The 14,146-nt window shown below is 52.0% G+C and overlaps 1 protein-coding gene across 8 annotated transcripts in view; it reads left to right on the top strand.

Moving 5' to 3' along the window:
• The window catches only part of SFI1 (SFI1 centrin binding protein), a 65,052-nt gene that overhangs the window by 45,625 nt on the left and 5,281 nt on the right, over positions 1 to 14,146 (top strand). For 7 of the 8 annotated variants that reach the window (XM_032471479.1, XM_032471478.1, XM_032471477.1 and 4 more), the window contains 8 exons: positions 2,123 to 2,253; positions 7,419 to 7,500; positions 7,822 to 8,000; positions 8,753 to 8,828; positions 9,296 to 9,391; positions 9,783 to 9,859; positions 10,679 to 10,781; positions 11,857 to 11,953. In XM_032471479.1, the coding sequence (XP_032327370.1) occupies positions 2,123 to 2,253; positions 7,419 to 7,500; positions 7,822 to 8,000; positions 8,753 to 8,828; positions 9,296 to 9,391; positions 9,783 to 9,859; positions 10,679 to 10,781; positions 11,857 to 11,953 (841 nt within the window). The remainder of the gene's footprint in view (positions 1 to 2,122; positions 2,254 to 7,418; positions 7,501 to 7,821; positions 8,001 to 8,752; positions 8,829 to 9,295; positions 9,392 to 9,782; positions 9,860 to 10,678; positions 10,782 to 11,856; positions 11,954 to 14,146) is intronic. The other variant, XM_032471481.1, reaches the window with a different exon arrangement.

Genomic DNA, 14,146 nt, shown 5'->3' with positions numbered 1-14,146 from the left:
GCCCTCTCAGCTCAGGTGTTACCTCTCTTCCCCCGGCCCTGCCTCACGGGCAGCTTTCTCAGGGTGGTGTTTGCCAGCCTCCCTCCCTGCCAGGCTGTCCTGCCTCTGAACTGTGGGCAAAGCGTAGGTGCTGACTAGTGTGAGTGAGTGAATAGTGAGCTGTTGGTGATTGCCTCAAGAATCACCTCACTTCTTGGTGGATGAAGGGGACAAACCCAGGGCATGGCTTGTTTTTGTATCACCTTTGCCTCCCACACCTAGAGAATGCTTAGAAGTGGTGCATTCTCTAACCTTTGGACTATGTGGCTGTTCATGAAAGGACACTGCCAGTTCGTCTCTTAAGCTCATTTAATGCAAGTGAACAGAATGTAAAGAAAGAGCCCTCTTAGGAAAAGAATGTGAGTGCCAGAGTTGAAAGGTTGTGTTTATTCAAGGTGGAAAAGAAGCAAAGGGTCTCTTTTAGTTCCTTTCTGGAGAAAGAGCTCCTGGACCCTGGGGCCCAGCACTGGCAAAGGTCAAGGGTCAGAGCTCTTATCTCCCCTGTGGCTCTGGCACAGCCCGCCCAGCAGAAGGTCTGAAAAATAGTTGGAGCCCTGCTTAGTTGCTGTTGTTTTTTAAAAAACCTGGAGCTAACCGTCTGACTGTCGTCTCTTGGTTTAGATATCCAAGGAGCACATCAGTTCTTCCTATTTTAGGAAAAAATAAAAGTATTATTTACTGTGAGTTCTTTCTATTTACAAAAGTAATATATAAAGAATGAAAAGAATGTTTGCTAATTGTCGAAGCTGGGTGTTAAGCTTGTGGGGGTTCATTATACTTTTGCTCCTGCTCTTGTTTACATTTGAAAATGCCCGTCAGCAACATGTAGACACAGAAAATGTGGGAAGTGTAGGGAGACATAAAGAAGGAAAAAAATGTCCATTTGGTGAGTAAACCTGGTATTTTTTTCCCTCCATGTGGGTAGGAGTGTTGTGTGTCTGTGTGTTCATAAACACATGCAGAGGCACACTGTTTAGTTTTCTATTGCTCTGTAAAAATATCACCCCAAACTCAGTGGCATAAAGCAACCACTGTTTCATTATCTTAAGGACTCTAAGGGTCAAAAATTGAGACAGGACATAGCAAGGGTGGCTGGTATCTGCTCCATGATTCCTGGGGCCTCAGCTGGGAAAATTCTGATGGCAGGGGGTTGGAATCTTCTACAAGTTTCTTCACTCATGTGTCTGGTTCCTGGGCTGGAATGACTCGGGGAAGACAGGGATCCACTGGGACTGTTAACCAGAGCTCCTGTGTACGACCTCTCTGAGAGGTTTGGACTTCCTGACAGCATGGCAGCCTCTGCGAGGTCAGACTTCCTGTGTTGCAGCCCAGGGCTCCGTACGTGAGTGTCCAGTGAGCAGGAGAGAAGCTGTGTGGCCCCTCATGACCCAGCCTCCCAGGTCACTTAGTGTCCCTTTCACCATATTCTGTTGGTCAGAGTAGGCACTGTCCACCCGGATTCAAAGGAAGGAAGATCAGAGAACATGGAGCCTTGTTGTAAAAACTGCCACACATTGGTATGCTTTCCCCTCAAATTTTGGATCGTGGAGGCATACAGATTCTTAGGTCATTGTCTGGCTTCCTACTGATGTATCAGTGAAATAGTAGTAGCCTTTTGTAGTTACATAACAATTTAAAGCATCTGTATTACAAATAAACATAAAATCAAAAGATACATTACAGAGTAAGGGCAATACTGAGAACACATGACAGAGGACTAATACGTTTAAGGTTCAGAAAGCCCATGTATGTCATTGAGTTAAGTGCTGACAGTCAAATAGTAAAGTGGGCAACTGGTATGAACACTTAGGCTGTAGGGAAAAAAATTTAGATAAGTATATATCCAGGCACACATACATAAATATATGAAGAGATGCTTAACTCATTTTTAATTAAAGGGGAAAATTTTCATCTATCATGTTTCATTTTTACCTATCATGTTGGCAAAGATTAAAAATAATGATTTTTATTTAAAAAATTTTTACGTAGAAAGCAACTCTCCCTTGAAAGTGTGACCCTGAAAGGTCTTTTTCCTTTTTTTAATATGAAGTACAAATAAAGGTCAGTCATTGTTTTACTTTAGGTGTTGCAGGCGAGAGCAGATGGTCACTTCCAGCAGAGAGCCCTGCCGGCAGCCTTCCAGGCCTGGAGAAGACTCTGGCGGCGGCACCAGCAGGAGAGCGCCCTCAGTGCGAGAGCGGTGCGCTTCCACAGGTTCGCCCGCGTCAGGCCTCTTGGGTCTAACTCCGCCGCCCACACAGCCGTTTGCTTTACTCTTCAGCCTGCCAGTCCCCTAGGCCCTGGTTCTTCCTGGATGTTCAATAATGTGGGCTCATTGATCTCATCTAGCAGGAAGAGACAGCCAGTGTTCCCCCTGGGAAAACTTCGGTCCATCTTTGCAGCAAGGGCTTTCAGAACAGCCTGGGTTTTATGCCCCTTCCCTCATTACACGCCACAGTGAGCTGCGTAAAGCTGCCCATTAACCTTCTGGATCAGAGCGTGGTTGGACCTTGCATCACTTGGCTGGCTTTCTTGAGCATGATTTCCTTGAAACACTTGGTTCCTATTCTGCTAAACCTGGCCTTTTGAAGTCTTGAAATTATAGTCATCAACAAAATTAGGACAGACAAGAAACAGAGCTCCATCTTTTTAGCTCCTACGGGGTAAACTTACCCATAGCAGGTCCTTGCTCCCTGCTGGCGGAATTCAGTGAAGGAATCGTTGATGACTGGCTGTGGGTCTCCCTGTCTCCCGCTGTGGTGGGTGTGGTGTGACTGGGGAGAGGAAACTACAGAAGCTCTTTCGCCTTGACACCATCATCTTCGCTAATCCATTTCCTCCCCACAGCAGTCCTGCAAGAGCAGGATCAAAATGATAAACAACCCACCCACGTAACAGCCAGGAAGCCACAGAGCCAGGGTTTACGCTGAGGTCTCCCTGATTCCAAAGTCCAAATACTTTCTACTGAATCAAGAGGAAGATCTTTTTGATGACTTGGTAGGAACTTTAAATCTTTGTGAGGAGGTCAGACTGATAGACAAGAAACAAATGAGGAACAGTTCAGCAGCTTAGATCCGTGTGTCCTGTTACGTCAGCCACAGGGTCCTCCAGAGCTCAGAGCTAGTCCTGGAGAGGCTTGCTCTGAGCTGGAGGGGCCGAGGGTGGTGGTGGGAATGGGTGGCATGAGCGGGACCAGACTAGGGGCTGCCTGATCCTACAGGTAGATAAGGCCCTAGTGTCTGAGCAGGAGCATGGCACTGGGAAAGTGGCAGTTTTGGAGACGGCCCTGTCTGTGGGCGGTGTATGTCTAATTAAGACAGAGAAACAAGGGATAGGGGACATGCACTGGGAGAAGCTGCAGTGATCTTGACTTGGGAGGGTGCTGAATGCTGGTTTGAGGGAATCGGCCAGAACTCGGGACTCCTTAGCAGAGTCCAAGGAGATGCGTTTAGGGGGCAGCCACAAGGACAAGAGGTGGACATGGGGCTAGCACTTGGCTCTGCTTCTCCTGCAGAGAGCGGCTCTGCCTTTCCTTAGTTCCTGTGTTGAGGTCTGGTGTAAGATTCATGCGAAAAATGGCTTCGCTACCTAAAACACTCATACACGCCCCTTTGTTTCCTTTACAATTGAAGTCTTGCTTGGTGCTGTTGCTTTTTCGTATTTTGGCATTCTGTGGGGGCCAGAAATTGAGAGTGCCTTCAAAGTAGCCAAGAGGAGCTCCTAAAAGGGCTGTGGTTGGGGGGACAGGCATGGGTGATCTTAGAGCCATCCCTCCAGACGGAAGGACTCAGGGTGAATCAGAAGCAGAGAAGAGCACAGGCTTGAAGGCTGGCGAAGCCCTGACCTAGAGGTTACCCTGTTTGGGTTTAGTTGGATCTTTTTAGAAAACTTCATTTTTCATGTTCCTGCCTTCCTGCTTCATGAGAAGGTGGAGTGACTGAGAACCTGGCTTAGAAACTGACAGGCCCAACTGAGTTCAGACCCTTGCCCCACCGCTTGCTGGCTCTGACCCCAGGCAAGTCACTCAGTCGCTCTGAGCCCCAGTTTCCTCAGATGTGAGAGGGAGATGATTTGATAACAGCCCTTACCTGACAGGGTCGTCATGAATACTAAGTGGGATAATCCATGTGAAATTCAAGCAGAGTACCCAGCACAGAGTGTTAACTGTCCTCCTGACCCTGATTTGTGACTTACAGTAAATTAATATCCATAGGTTTGGTTTGGAGTTTAACAAATCAAAGTTCCAAATAAATGTTTGTTCTATTTTCCTATGATTTCTTAGTGTATTTTTAAAAAATATTTTAGGAACACAGAATTTATGGTGAAATCTCATGAATTATAACTAAAAATGGTAAGTTTATTAACCCACCAGTGAACTACTATACTATTAATGAGACAAGACTGGTTGCCTTTTTTTTTTTTTCCCTAATTGAGCTAAAATTTACAGACAATGAAAGGTATGGGTGTTAAGTAAACAGTTTGATGAGATTTTACAAATCACATCCCTGGATAATCAACACCCCGGTCAAGATATGGAACAATTCCATCCCCCCAGAAATTTCCCTCATGCCCTCCTCCAGTCAATTCCTACCCCCTGTAAGTAGCCACTGTTGTAATTTCTACCATACTAGGTTAATTTTGTGTATTTTTGAACTTTATACTGTGGGATCACGGAGTACGTGCTTTATTGTGTCTGCATCCTTTCAACTTCAGAGGATATTTTTTGAGATTGAGTCAGGTTGTTGCATGTATCTGTAGCTGTTTTTTGTGTTGTTCTGTTTTTTTCCTGAGTAGTGTGCTATTGTAGGAATCTAACAGTATTTTGATCCATTTTCACATAGGAGTTGTTTCCAGTTTGAGGCCATTATGCTTAAATCTGCTGTGAAAGTTGGTTTTGGTGGAATATGTCTTCATTTCTGTTGGGTAGACACCTGGGTAGACTTCTGGACCAGAGGGGGAGGATATGCGTACTCTCATAGGTGGTTACATCATTTTTTGCTCCCACCAGCAACTCAGAATTCTGGTTGCTCCACGTCCTCACCAACATTTGTTTTTGTCAGTGTTTTTGACCGAGCCATTTTGGTAGGTGTGGAGTGCTGTCTCATTTTTCTGATGACTAGTGATATTCAGCATTTCTTTAAGCCCAATCAGCTAGGAACAAAAGCCTGTTTAGTCTGACCAAGTCAGATTGGCTACCAGGAAGGAGGGAGTTTCGGAGGAACTCTGGAATGCTGCTCTACCCGAGGGAAGGGCATTTGTAACCTTTGGGTTCCCACTGAAGGCTTCTGAGGAGGATCTGGAGAAATGGGGATCAGTTTTGTGTTGATTGCTGTTTCTGAGGCAAGACTAGGAGGGATGAGAGTGGGGACTCACTGGGGAAGAGCGGTCATGAGCATCCTCAGGAGTGAGTGAGAGGAGGAAAGCTTGTGTGGGCGTCTCTGGCAATGAAGCAGTAGCCACTCAAAGAAGAGGGGGCTCCTTGTGGCATCTCACAGCTGCTGCTCGACCTTGGGAGAAGCAGTGTTTTCTCGCATTTGGCTTTATCTGTGTCTGTCCTCCTGACCTGATTAATGGTAGAGCTGTGTCAACTCATTTCAGTCTGAGCTGATTTTCATTCTTTGAATACCAGACAGATTTTGACTCTCTCGGCCTTTATCGTGTGCCTATTGACCATTTGTTTGTATATCTTTTGTGAAGTGTCTGTTCAAATCTTGTTCCTAGCTTTTTAAAAAATTAAGTTATATGCCTTTTAAAAATTATTACTGATTTGCAGAATTTTTTTTAATATATTCTGGATACAAGTTTTTTGTTAGATATACGGATTGAAAATATTTTCTTCCAGTATGCAGCTTGCTTTTTTACTTTCCAACAGTATTTCTTTCTTTATTGAGAGCAAAGTAAGTGGTCTTATGTATGTAAGGCCAATATGGTAATTCTGTATTTAACTTTCTGAGGAACCACCAAACCATTTAGGTTTTCTTTTTGTAGTTTGTTTCTCTGCCGCCATTCCCTGTCTGGTAACTAATTTTGTTTATGTTTTCATTAAAGTACTCAAACATATATAATAGCTGTTTTTAAATTTGGTTCATTATTTCTGTTCACACCTTTTTCCTTCGATGCTGTATGTTGCATTTTGTAGCAGGTGGTGGTTCCTGTTCTGGTGATTCCTGTTGATCCTGGCCAGTGTGGGTTTATTCTTTCTTTGTGTGGGTCTTTTTGATTTTCTCTTCAGTGTTAGGTCACAGCTTTTATTCCTAAGGCCTTACTGAGTTGTGAGGTCCCTTCACTCAGACTAGGCCAGAACGCCATCTCCCAGCCCTGCCCCACCCCTCATACCTCCATTCAGCTCTTAGTCCTGAAGCAGCCACTCTGCTGGGGCTTGTGGAGTCTGCCTGAGCAGCCTCTTCGGTGGAGTGCACCAGGTGTCCATCAGCGTGCCAGGGGCGGGGTACGGTCACTGCCTGCCCAGGCTTAGGCAGGCGACACATGTCCACACAGTCCCCTGTGGTCTCGAACCCCAGTCTCTGCCTCAGCTCAGGGAGACTGTCGTGCTCAGCTTGGACTCCTTCCCTCTGCCCCTGGTGTCCAGAAAGTGCCCACAGGCGAAAGCCTGGGTGGCCAAGGGGCTCACCTTCCCTATTTCTCATCTCTCAAAGATCACATCTCTCAAAGGTCACATCTGGTCCAGTGTCTGGAAACAGTTGCCTCATATCTCATCCCGTTTTGTAATACCTGGCTGGGGGCAGGACCAGGACCAGCGGCTGTGTCATGGCTGGAAGTGGAGCTCTTCGTCTAACGTGGTGTGTCTGATGGGTTAAACGTCAGGAGAGCCACCTCTCTGCACCCCCAGCATCGGTCCTGGTGGCTTTGCCAAGGCTCAGCCCCTGCTGGCTGTTGGCCAGTTGTCCCAGTGCTGCTTTTGTGGGTTTTGACATCATGTCATCACAGTGAGTAGGCAGGCCTGGGCAGAGGGGACAGACCTGTCTCTCTGTCCACCTCACCTGGAACACTGGTTTAAAATACGCTTTCCTGGGGCTTAGCTCAGCCTTAGGGGTCTGATACCTGTTTTTAACCACTTCCCCCAGGGATTTGTAGCAGGAGCCTGGCTGCGCAGTGTGGACAGGAAAGACTTTCACTGTGATTGTTGAAAACTGTTGGCAGTTCACTGTGGGGCTGTTGAACCAGGGTCTCAAAGTCAGTCTTTTGCATCCTGGGAGGGTGAGGCCAGAAATAACTTGGAAAGTGGTAGGTCATTTGTGGGATTTTTGGTTATTGTCTGCCTTCCTCCCCTGGGCTTATTTGGCTCATAATGGTGCCATATAAGAGAGAAAACCCAATGATTTTAAGTGCTTTACTGTTACTTGTTTGTGTTCTTTTAGGGAGAGTTTAGAGAAGCAAGTGTTTGTTCTTTGGCGTCAGAAGATGTTTCAGCATCAAGAACACCGCTTGGCAGAGAGATTGGTAAGAGGCTCTCCTCAAGGAGGTGCTGGGACCGGCAGGACCTGCTTAAAGCCTTCACACTCACTGCCTCCCCTCCTCAGCATGCTGCCCGCACCCAGGCCCAAACTGAAGGGCGTCTTGCCTGTGTCCAGGACTCACGAGGCAGGGGCAGGGTCCAGGGTGTCCGTTTTCTTTGTCAGTGAAGTTTATAGTTGGCTGTGGGGCCTGGGCAGCTCCTCAACATCCATTTCTTCTGCCGTGGTCATCATTTGTGGCCTGCAGACCCTTCCTGGCTTCTGTACACCATCCTATTTGATGCATTCTGATCTCTCCCTGCTGCAGGCCATCCTCCACCTGGAGCGGCAGCTTCTGCGGAGGTCCTGGTCCACATGGCACCAGCAAGCGGCAGCATGTCGCCTGGAGCTGCAGCAGCAGGCAGTAGCCTGTGCCCACCACCGGCTGGGGCGGCTGAGGAAGGCCTTCAGTGTCTGGAGGGAGCGCGCCCGAGGGCTCAGAACAGAGTGAGTGGCTGCGTGGGCCTTGGAAGACATTCCAGGTTCAGGGCAGCTTTGGCGGGAGCAGCAGGGCTATTGGCTCTGAGTATCTGTCTGGGGGGTCGTTGAAGCCTAGACCCGGTCTTAGGTCCCGGAAATCCAACCTGAAACAGTCTAAGCAAAACTGGGCCCGTAGGTCTTACACCCACAGAGCTGAGTTCTCCCATCCTTGCCGGGGTATCAGGAGCTCAGCTGATCAGAGACCCTGTGTGTCTGAGGTCTGTCCATCAGCCAGTCCTGCTCACTTGTTGGGGCCCACTAGAGGCAGCCATGGCCATGAAAGAGACTGACGGGCCTGTGCTGGGATAGCTGATCCGCCAGGACCAGTGGCGGTGCTGGGGCAGGTATGGGAGTTTCTACCACACCGTGTGGTTAGGGGTCAGGGCAGGTGCCCACATGTCCCCTGCAGGTGTTGTCCTGCCTTGGTGCCTTTCTAGGTCTCCTCTGGGCTCTGAGGATCTCCCACCGCTCAGACTCTGGCCACTTGTAACATCCTCCTCAGTTACGTGCGCGTGAATACAAAGCCCTGTGAAGCTGTCCTCAAAATGTGATTATATGTGCACTTTTCTGGGCAGAGAGCCCAGTTCCTTCTGAAAGAGTCTTGATTGCCTTCCAAAGTTAAGAACCACTAGGCAGGGGCCAGGGTCTGTAAGGAGGGCCTCTGAAGAGTGCCCTTGAAGGATCTGGCTGGGCGTGGAGTACAGACTGTCTCCCCACAGGAGGATGGGCAGAGCGCAGGCTGCGCAGTTCCAGTCAGCACAGCTCCTGCGTGGGGCCTGGAGCAGGTGGAAGGAGGTGAGGCCTTGGCACGGGCGCCCCCCACACGGGGCTGCGGCAGGTGGAACTGAGGGCGGGGTGGCTCAGGGCGGACACACGGGCTTCTCCCAGGTCCCTCAGAACCACCTGCCTCCGAGTGTGGGGAGGAGACCGGGCTGCAGGCGCAGTGCCGACCTGGTTTTGTGAGGTGATAGGGTCACAGTTCCTTGTTCTGTTAGTTTCTGGGCTGTTCTTCCCTGAGTTCCTGATCTCACGGTTCAAAGGCCTCCCCCTCGGGGTGAATAAATGCTGAGCTGATGCTGCTTAGTTTGCCCACAAGTGGGCACTTAACCATTGAATCCTCAGAGGCCTTGTCTGTAAATGAGGACCTTGGGGCTCAGGGGTTAAGCATCTTCCCCAAGCTCCCCTGAAACTGAGTGTAAATGGAGGCACAGCTGAGCCTCTCGACCCAGCCCTCGGTGGCCAGCTGTCTCCTCTGTCCGCAGTGCCTGGCCCTGCGTGGCGCCGAGCGGCAGAAGCTGATGCGAGCCGGCCTTCACCACCGGCACACCTTGCTGTCCAGGGCGCTACAGACCTGGGGGGTAGGAGATACTGCATTCCTCCACGTCTCCGTACCTCGCAGGGAGGGGATTCCAGAGGCTTTGTTTCCCTTCCTAGTTCCTCCTGCGCCTCCCAAAACAGTGATTCCATAAGGCTCAGACAGAGCCAGTACCCTGGCCTGTGGGTCTTAACGCCCGCAGAGCTGAGTTCTCCCATCCTTGCTGGGGTACCAGCCTTGTCCAGGGGATTGGACTTGGCAGGTGAGGGCTTAGCCAGTCCTCTCCCTGTTGTTGGGTGGGCTTCTGGCCCCCCCGCCCTCTGTGCCCAGTGTCCCGGGCACTGCAGCCCTGCTGAGGACGCACCTCTGAGGGTGCCTGAGAATGGGGAGCGAGGCGTCCCAGGGTGGCCTCTAGTCCTCCTGGTCATCTACAGATTTATCAGAGCCACGTGCGGAGCATCCTGCAAGAGGCAGCAGCCAGGGAGAGCCAGCACGAGAGGCGAGTGCTGCGGTGAGTGTCCGGGCCCCGGGCCAGCCTGGGGCGGGCAGGCTGCAGACCCAGGTGGATGGGGGCCCTGATAAGGGCCAGGAGGATGGGCCCGGCTGCCTTGTGCTGGCTTTGGATTTTCCACTGCGAGCGCTGTTCCCTGGGTCCCCTCCTGCGTCTTGAACCCATGCTGTGTGCGGAGCAGGGCCTTGGGGAAGCAGCTGCGACGTCTCCCACTTGTCTTGCTTCCCTGAGCGCCTTGCCCTGCCCAGTGCAGACCTACAGGATTTGGCTTCTCGAGGCACCAGGTCACCTCCTCTCAGCTCCCAGGCAGGAGCCTCCCCTTTGTTCCTGGCTCTCTAGGCCTCTCACAGACTTTGCAGTCACTCCCAGCCTCTGGGATCATCTGTCGTCACTGTGCCCCCGGCTCCGCTCCCTCCTGAGCCCGTCCTGCGGCTTCTGCTGAACCCAGCTCTGACCTCCTCCTCCTCTGCTGGCCTCCCTCCCTCGTTCAGCTGTCTTTCCCTTCCCCTGCATTTGTTCAGCGGTGCTGTTCCAGGCTGCCAGTGCCCTTCCTCCAGCTTCCTTGTCTCTACCTCTCATCACGGGTGAACCACCTGTGACGTCGTTGCCTGGTTATGGCTCTGTGTTCCCTGTTGCTCGTAAACGCGTGAGGCTGCGGGGGTCCGTGCTCCCCCAGCGCTGGCACAGAGCTGTGCACAGCCACGTGGTGGGGGTGTGGTCAGCATCAACACAGCAGTCAGGGTGACAGGTGCGCTTAGGCATAGGGAGACCTCGCACTGTCTCCACAGTGGGTCACCCTGGCTCACCGTGTGCCTGCAGGGATGTGTTACATCGCTGGAGAGAGAACGCCGTGGCCCAAGCAGATGAAGCAAAGAAAGCGTCTCGAGCAGCGGCTCACTACAGAAGGACCCTGTGCTCCAAGGTGAGGCTGGGCAGGCCAGCTGGTCACCCAGGAGGTTTGGGCCATGGCCCTGTGAAGGGGTGACCTGGGGGTGGCTCCGGACATCTGAACTGAACGAGGTACCTAGAAACACACGGCCGTGCCTGCAGGTGGGTCTGTTGTTTATTTCACTGACTTACAAGCCAGTGTCCATTCAGGCAAAAGCATGGCACATAGTGAGTGTGAACCAGCTCTTACCAGAACCAGTGTGGACTTTTGCACTGGGGCAAACCGTGTACGTCTCCACGCCTCCATCTCCTTGTCTGTGGGCACAGGGAGCTTGGGTGCCCGCACCTGCTCAGTGGCCTCGTAGGATTTGTGGCCATGGGGGCCTTTCAGAGAGCATCCGGGAATGTGAGGCCCTTGGTGATCATTGGTGGGAAGTACCCCCCAAATGCCGCTTGGTTGGGCCTGGTCCCATGTGCTGGGAGGATGTGGCCGTGGGAAGATGTGCCATGAGACAAGACTCAAACAGAAGTAGCATGATGGAGGTGGCCACTGGGCTCGGTGTTTTAGAAGAAAGCAGTTGCTGGGAGCCCCGGGCTTTTCCTGACGGCTTTGAAGCCTCCATGGATGAGCAGTGACTACATATGGTCAAGGCCCAGGCTGATCTCAGGAAGGCTCCTGGGCTGCGTGTGTGTCCCCTGCCCTGGAAGGACTGGCATCAGAGCTCAGAAAGGAGGAGGCCTTTGTGGGGGGATGGTGTTCATGACTGGGGAGCAGGCCCCAGTGTCCTCTGTGTTACTGTGATTTTATGTGTGTCTCGTGTATGAACATGCATCTAACGTATGGCTTCTATTTAAGAGATAATAGAATGAAAGCCCACGTAAGGACTTGATCTCTTTGTGGCTTAGTATGAAGTTTAACTCCTCTGGTCCCATCGCCTGAGTTGCGAGGGGACTGGGGATGGCTGCCTGTGGTCTGCACGGATGGTGGGCACTTCCTAGAGTGTGTGTGAGCGCCCTGCGTCCACCTCTTGGCCTGACTGCAAGGAGCTGGGCTGACCCCTGGAAGTCAGGACATGTCGTGATCACCCTCTGTTCTTCGTCTGCCCCAGGTCCTGACCGAGTGGCAGGAGGTGGCGTCAGTGCAGATATTCCACCGACAGCAGGAGGAGTGTGCCATCAGGGAGGCCCAGGTGGTGCTGAGTAGGGGTGAGTGGGCCCGCAAATGCCGAGGAGAGCCCTGTGGAGGACCCAGAACTGTCCTGGGCTCCCAAGGTGCTTCCTTCTGTCTCTGTCTCCTCCTTGTGTGTATTGATTTCCTGGCGCCAAGGTAGCAAAGTACCACAGACTTTCAAACAACAGAACATTGTTCTCCCAGAGTTCTGGAGGCCGAGTCCAAAATCAATGTGTCGGCAGGACCGTGCTCCTGCCAAAGGTTCCAGGGGAGGCACCGTCCCTGCCTCTTCTGCTTCTGGCGTTGCCAGCAGTCCTTGGTGTTCTCGGCTTGCAGACACGTCACTCCAGCCTTGGCCCCCATTGTCACGTGGCTGTCTTCCCTGTGCTTGTGGCTTTTTATAAGATCAGTCATACTGGACTAAGGGCCCACCTACCCCAGTCAGGTACCAGGTAGTAACACCGCACCAACCCTCTTAGCAAATGACTTCAGTTCTGAGGCTCCAGGGTGGACGTGAATTTGCAAGGGGGTAACTTGTAGGATTCTGTTCCCAACCGACTGCCAGCCAGTTTATGTTAAAATGAAAAGCTGAGGCTTGAGATCACAGAGGCATAAAGACACAGGCGGACTGGAGGAGATGGAGGTGGTTGGGGTGGGAGGTGTGATGGGAAGGTCCTTCCAAGGGTGCTGCTTGTCAGGTCAGCCCCATCGTGTCGGGGTTCTGCTTCCTGGAGGGAGCAGGGACTTGCCCGGGTGGCCTCAGGTAGTCCCACGACCTGCTGTATAAAGAGCCTGGGAAGGCAGTCCAGGCGGGACACGTGGAAACAGAGGCCCTTGGCCCGGGGGGGGGGCGGGGTCTTACACTCTGAGGAGACAGCTCCTAGTTAGAAAAAAAAAAACACAAATAGAAATGAAAACAAATGGAAATGGTTTAAATTGGACCATACTGAAAATGGATCAAGTTGTTGAGTTGGCTTAATAGTGTTCCCTCTGGGACAAAAGCTAACCTGCTTTGGTTTGGTTCTGACTAGTTCTCGTGTTGGTGAACACAGATCCCCGCTTTCCTCTGGACGGAACCCTGGGGTCCCGCATCCCGCACCTGCCCTGTTCTGCCCTCAGCACGCTCTCTGTGTCCTCAGGCTGCCCCTAGCATGGAAACCAGTGCTGTGTTTCTGGTCATTCCCCGGAAAGACACCGCAGGGCTCAGCCTGCCCCTGGTCTCTGCTTGGACAGAGCTTCGGCACCAGTGCTGCAGGGACCTTCCAGTTTGGGTCAGGTGGCCATGGTGGGGAGTTAGAGGTGACAGGCCCAAGGGCAAAGGGCAGCTGAAGCTGCTTCCCTCCAGCAGACTGTGGGCGGCAGCTTTCCTGGGCTGGTGTGTCCATCACGGCTGGTACACAGGACTGGGGAGACCGTGTGACAGGACACTGTTCTCTGCACACAGTGGGTGCACAGTCTGTGCCTGTGGAACCATTTCCCGGCTTAACTAAGGCCTCTGGGTCTCAGGCACGCTTCAGTGGTCCAGGGCCGGGGTGGGCTGGGTGCCGGAGAGCAGGCAAGGAGTCGTGGACACTCGTGCTGAATAGAGTGCTTGAGAGGTGCAGGTGGGCCATGAGCTGGCGACGTGACCTCGGGCACGGCCTCCTCTTTGAGCCTCAGTTTCTCCATCTGTAAATGGAGATAATAGTACCTGCCTCTTGGGTAGGTCATGAGGGTCCAGTGAGGCCAGGAAATCCGCACTTAGAGCAGAGCCCAGGAAACAGCAGCGCTTGGTACCCACGCCTGGCCTCCAGACGGGTCCGGGAGGACACCCTGTCTTGGCCTCAGTGCCCTGGGGTCAACCCTCTCCTGTTGTCTCTAAAAGAAACTTCTGTCAGGGCTGAAGGAAAGGGAAAATTTAAAAGGAAGAAAGTCAGCAGAAGAAAGTGCTTGTTCCCTCGAGAGAATCTGGTGACAGACACAGTGCAGGATGTGGCCTGGGGCCACCTGGCCCTCTGAGCCTGTTTCCTCCCAGACAGAGCGGGGCCACTGCTGGCCACTGCCTCCCACTCCCTCAGACCCGGGTCTTCTCGTGTCTTGTGGAGTTTCTGCAGGGCCCTGGCGCACCTGTAGTCGCTGTGGACAGGTTTATGGCTTGGGGGCCCTGAGGGGGCACAGCGGTAAACAGCAGACCTGGTGCCAGCCAGTAAGGGTGTGTGTAGTTGCTGAAGATGGCCAGAGCTGTCCTC

Source organism: Camelus ferus, chromosome 32 (genome assembly GCF_009834535.1).
Source record: "Camelus ferus isolate YT-003-E chromosome 32, BCGSAC_Cfer_1.0, whole genome shotgun sequence".
NCBI lineage: Eukaryota > Metazoa > Chordata > Mammalia > Artiodactyla > Camelidae > Camelus > Camelus ferus.
The sequence above is the reverse complement of the archived record's forward strand: the minus strand, read 5'-3'. Positions and strand labels throughout refer to the sequence as shown.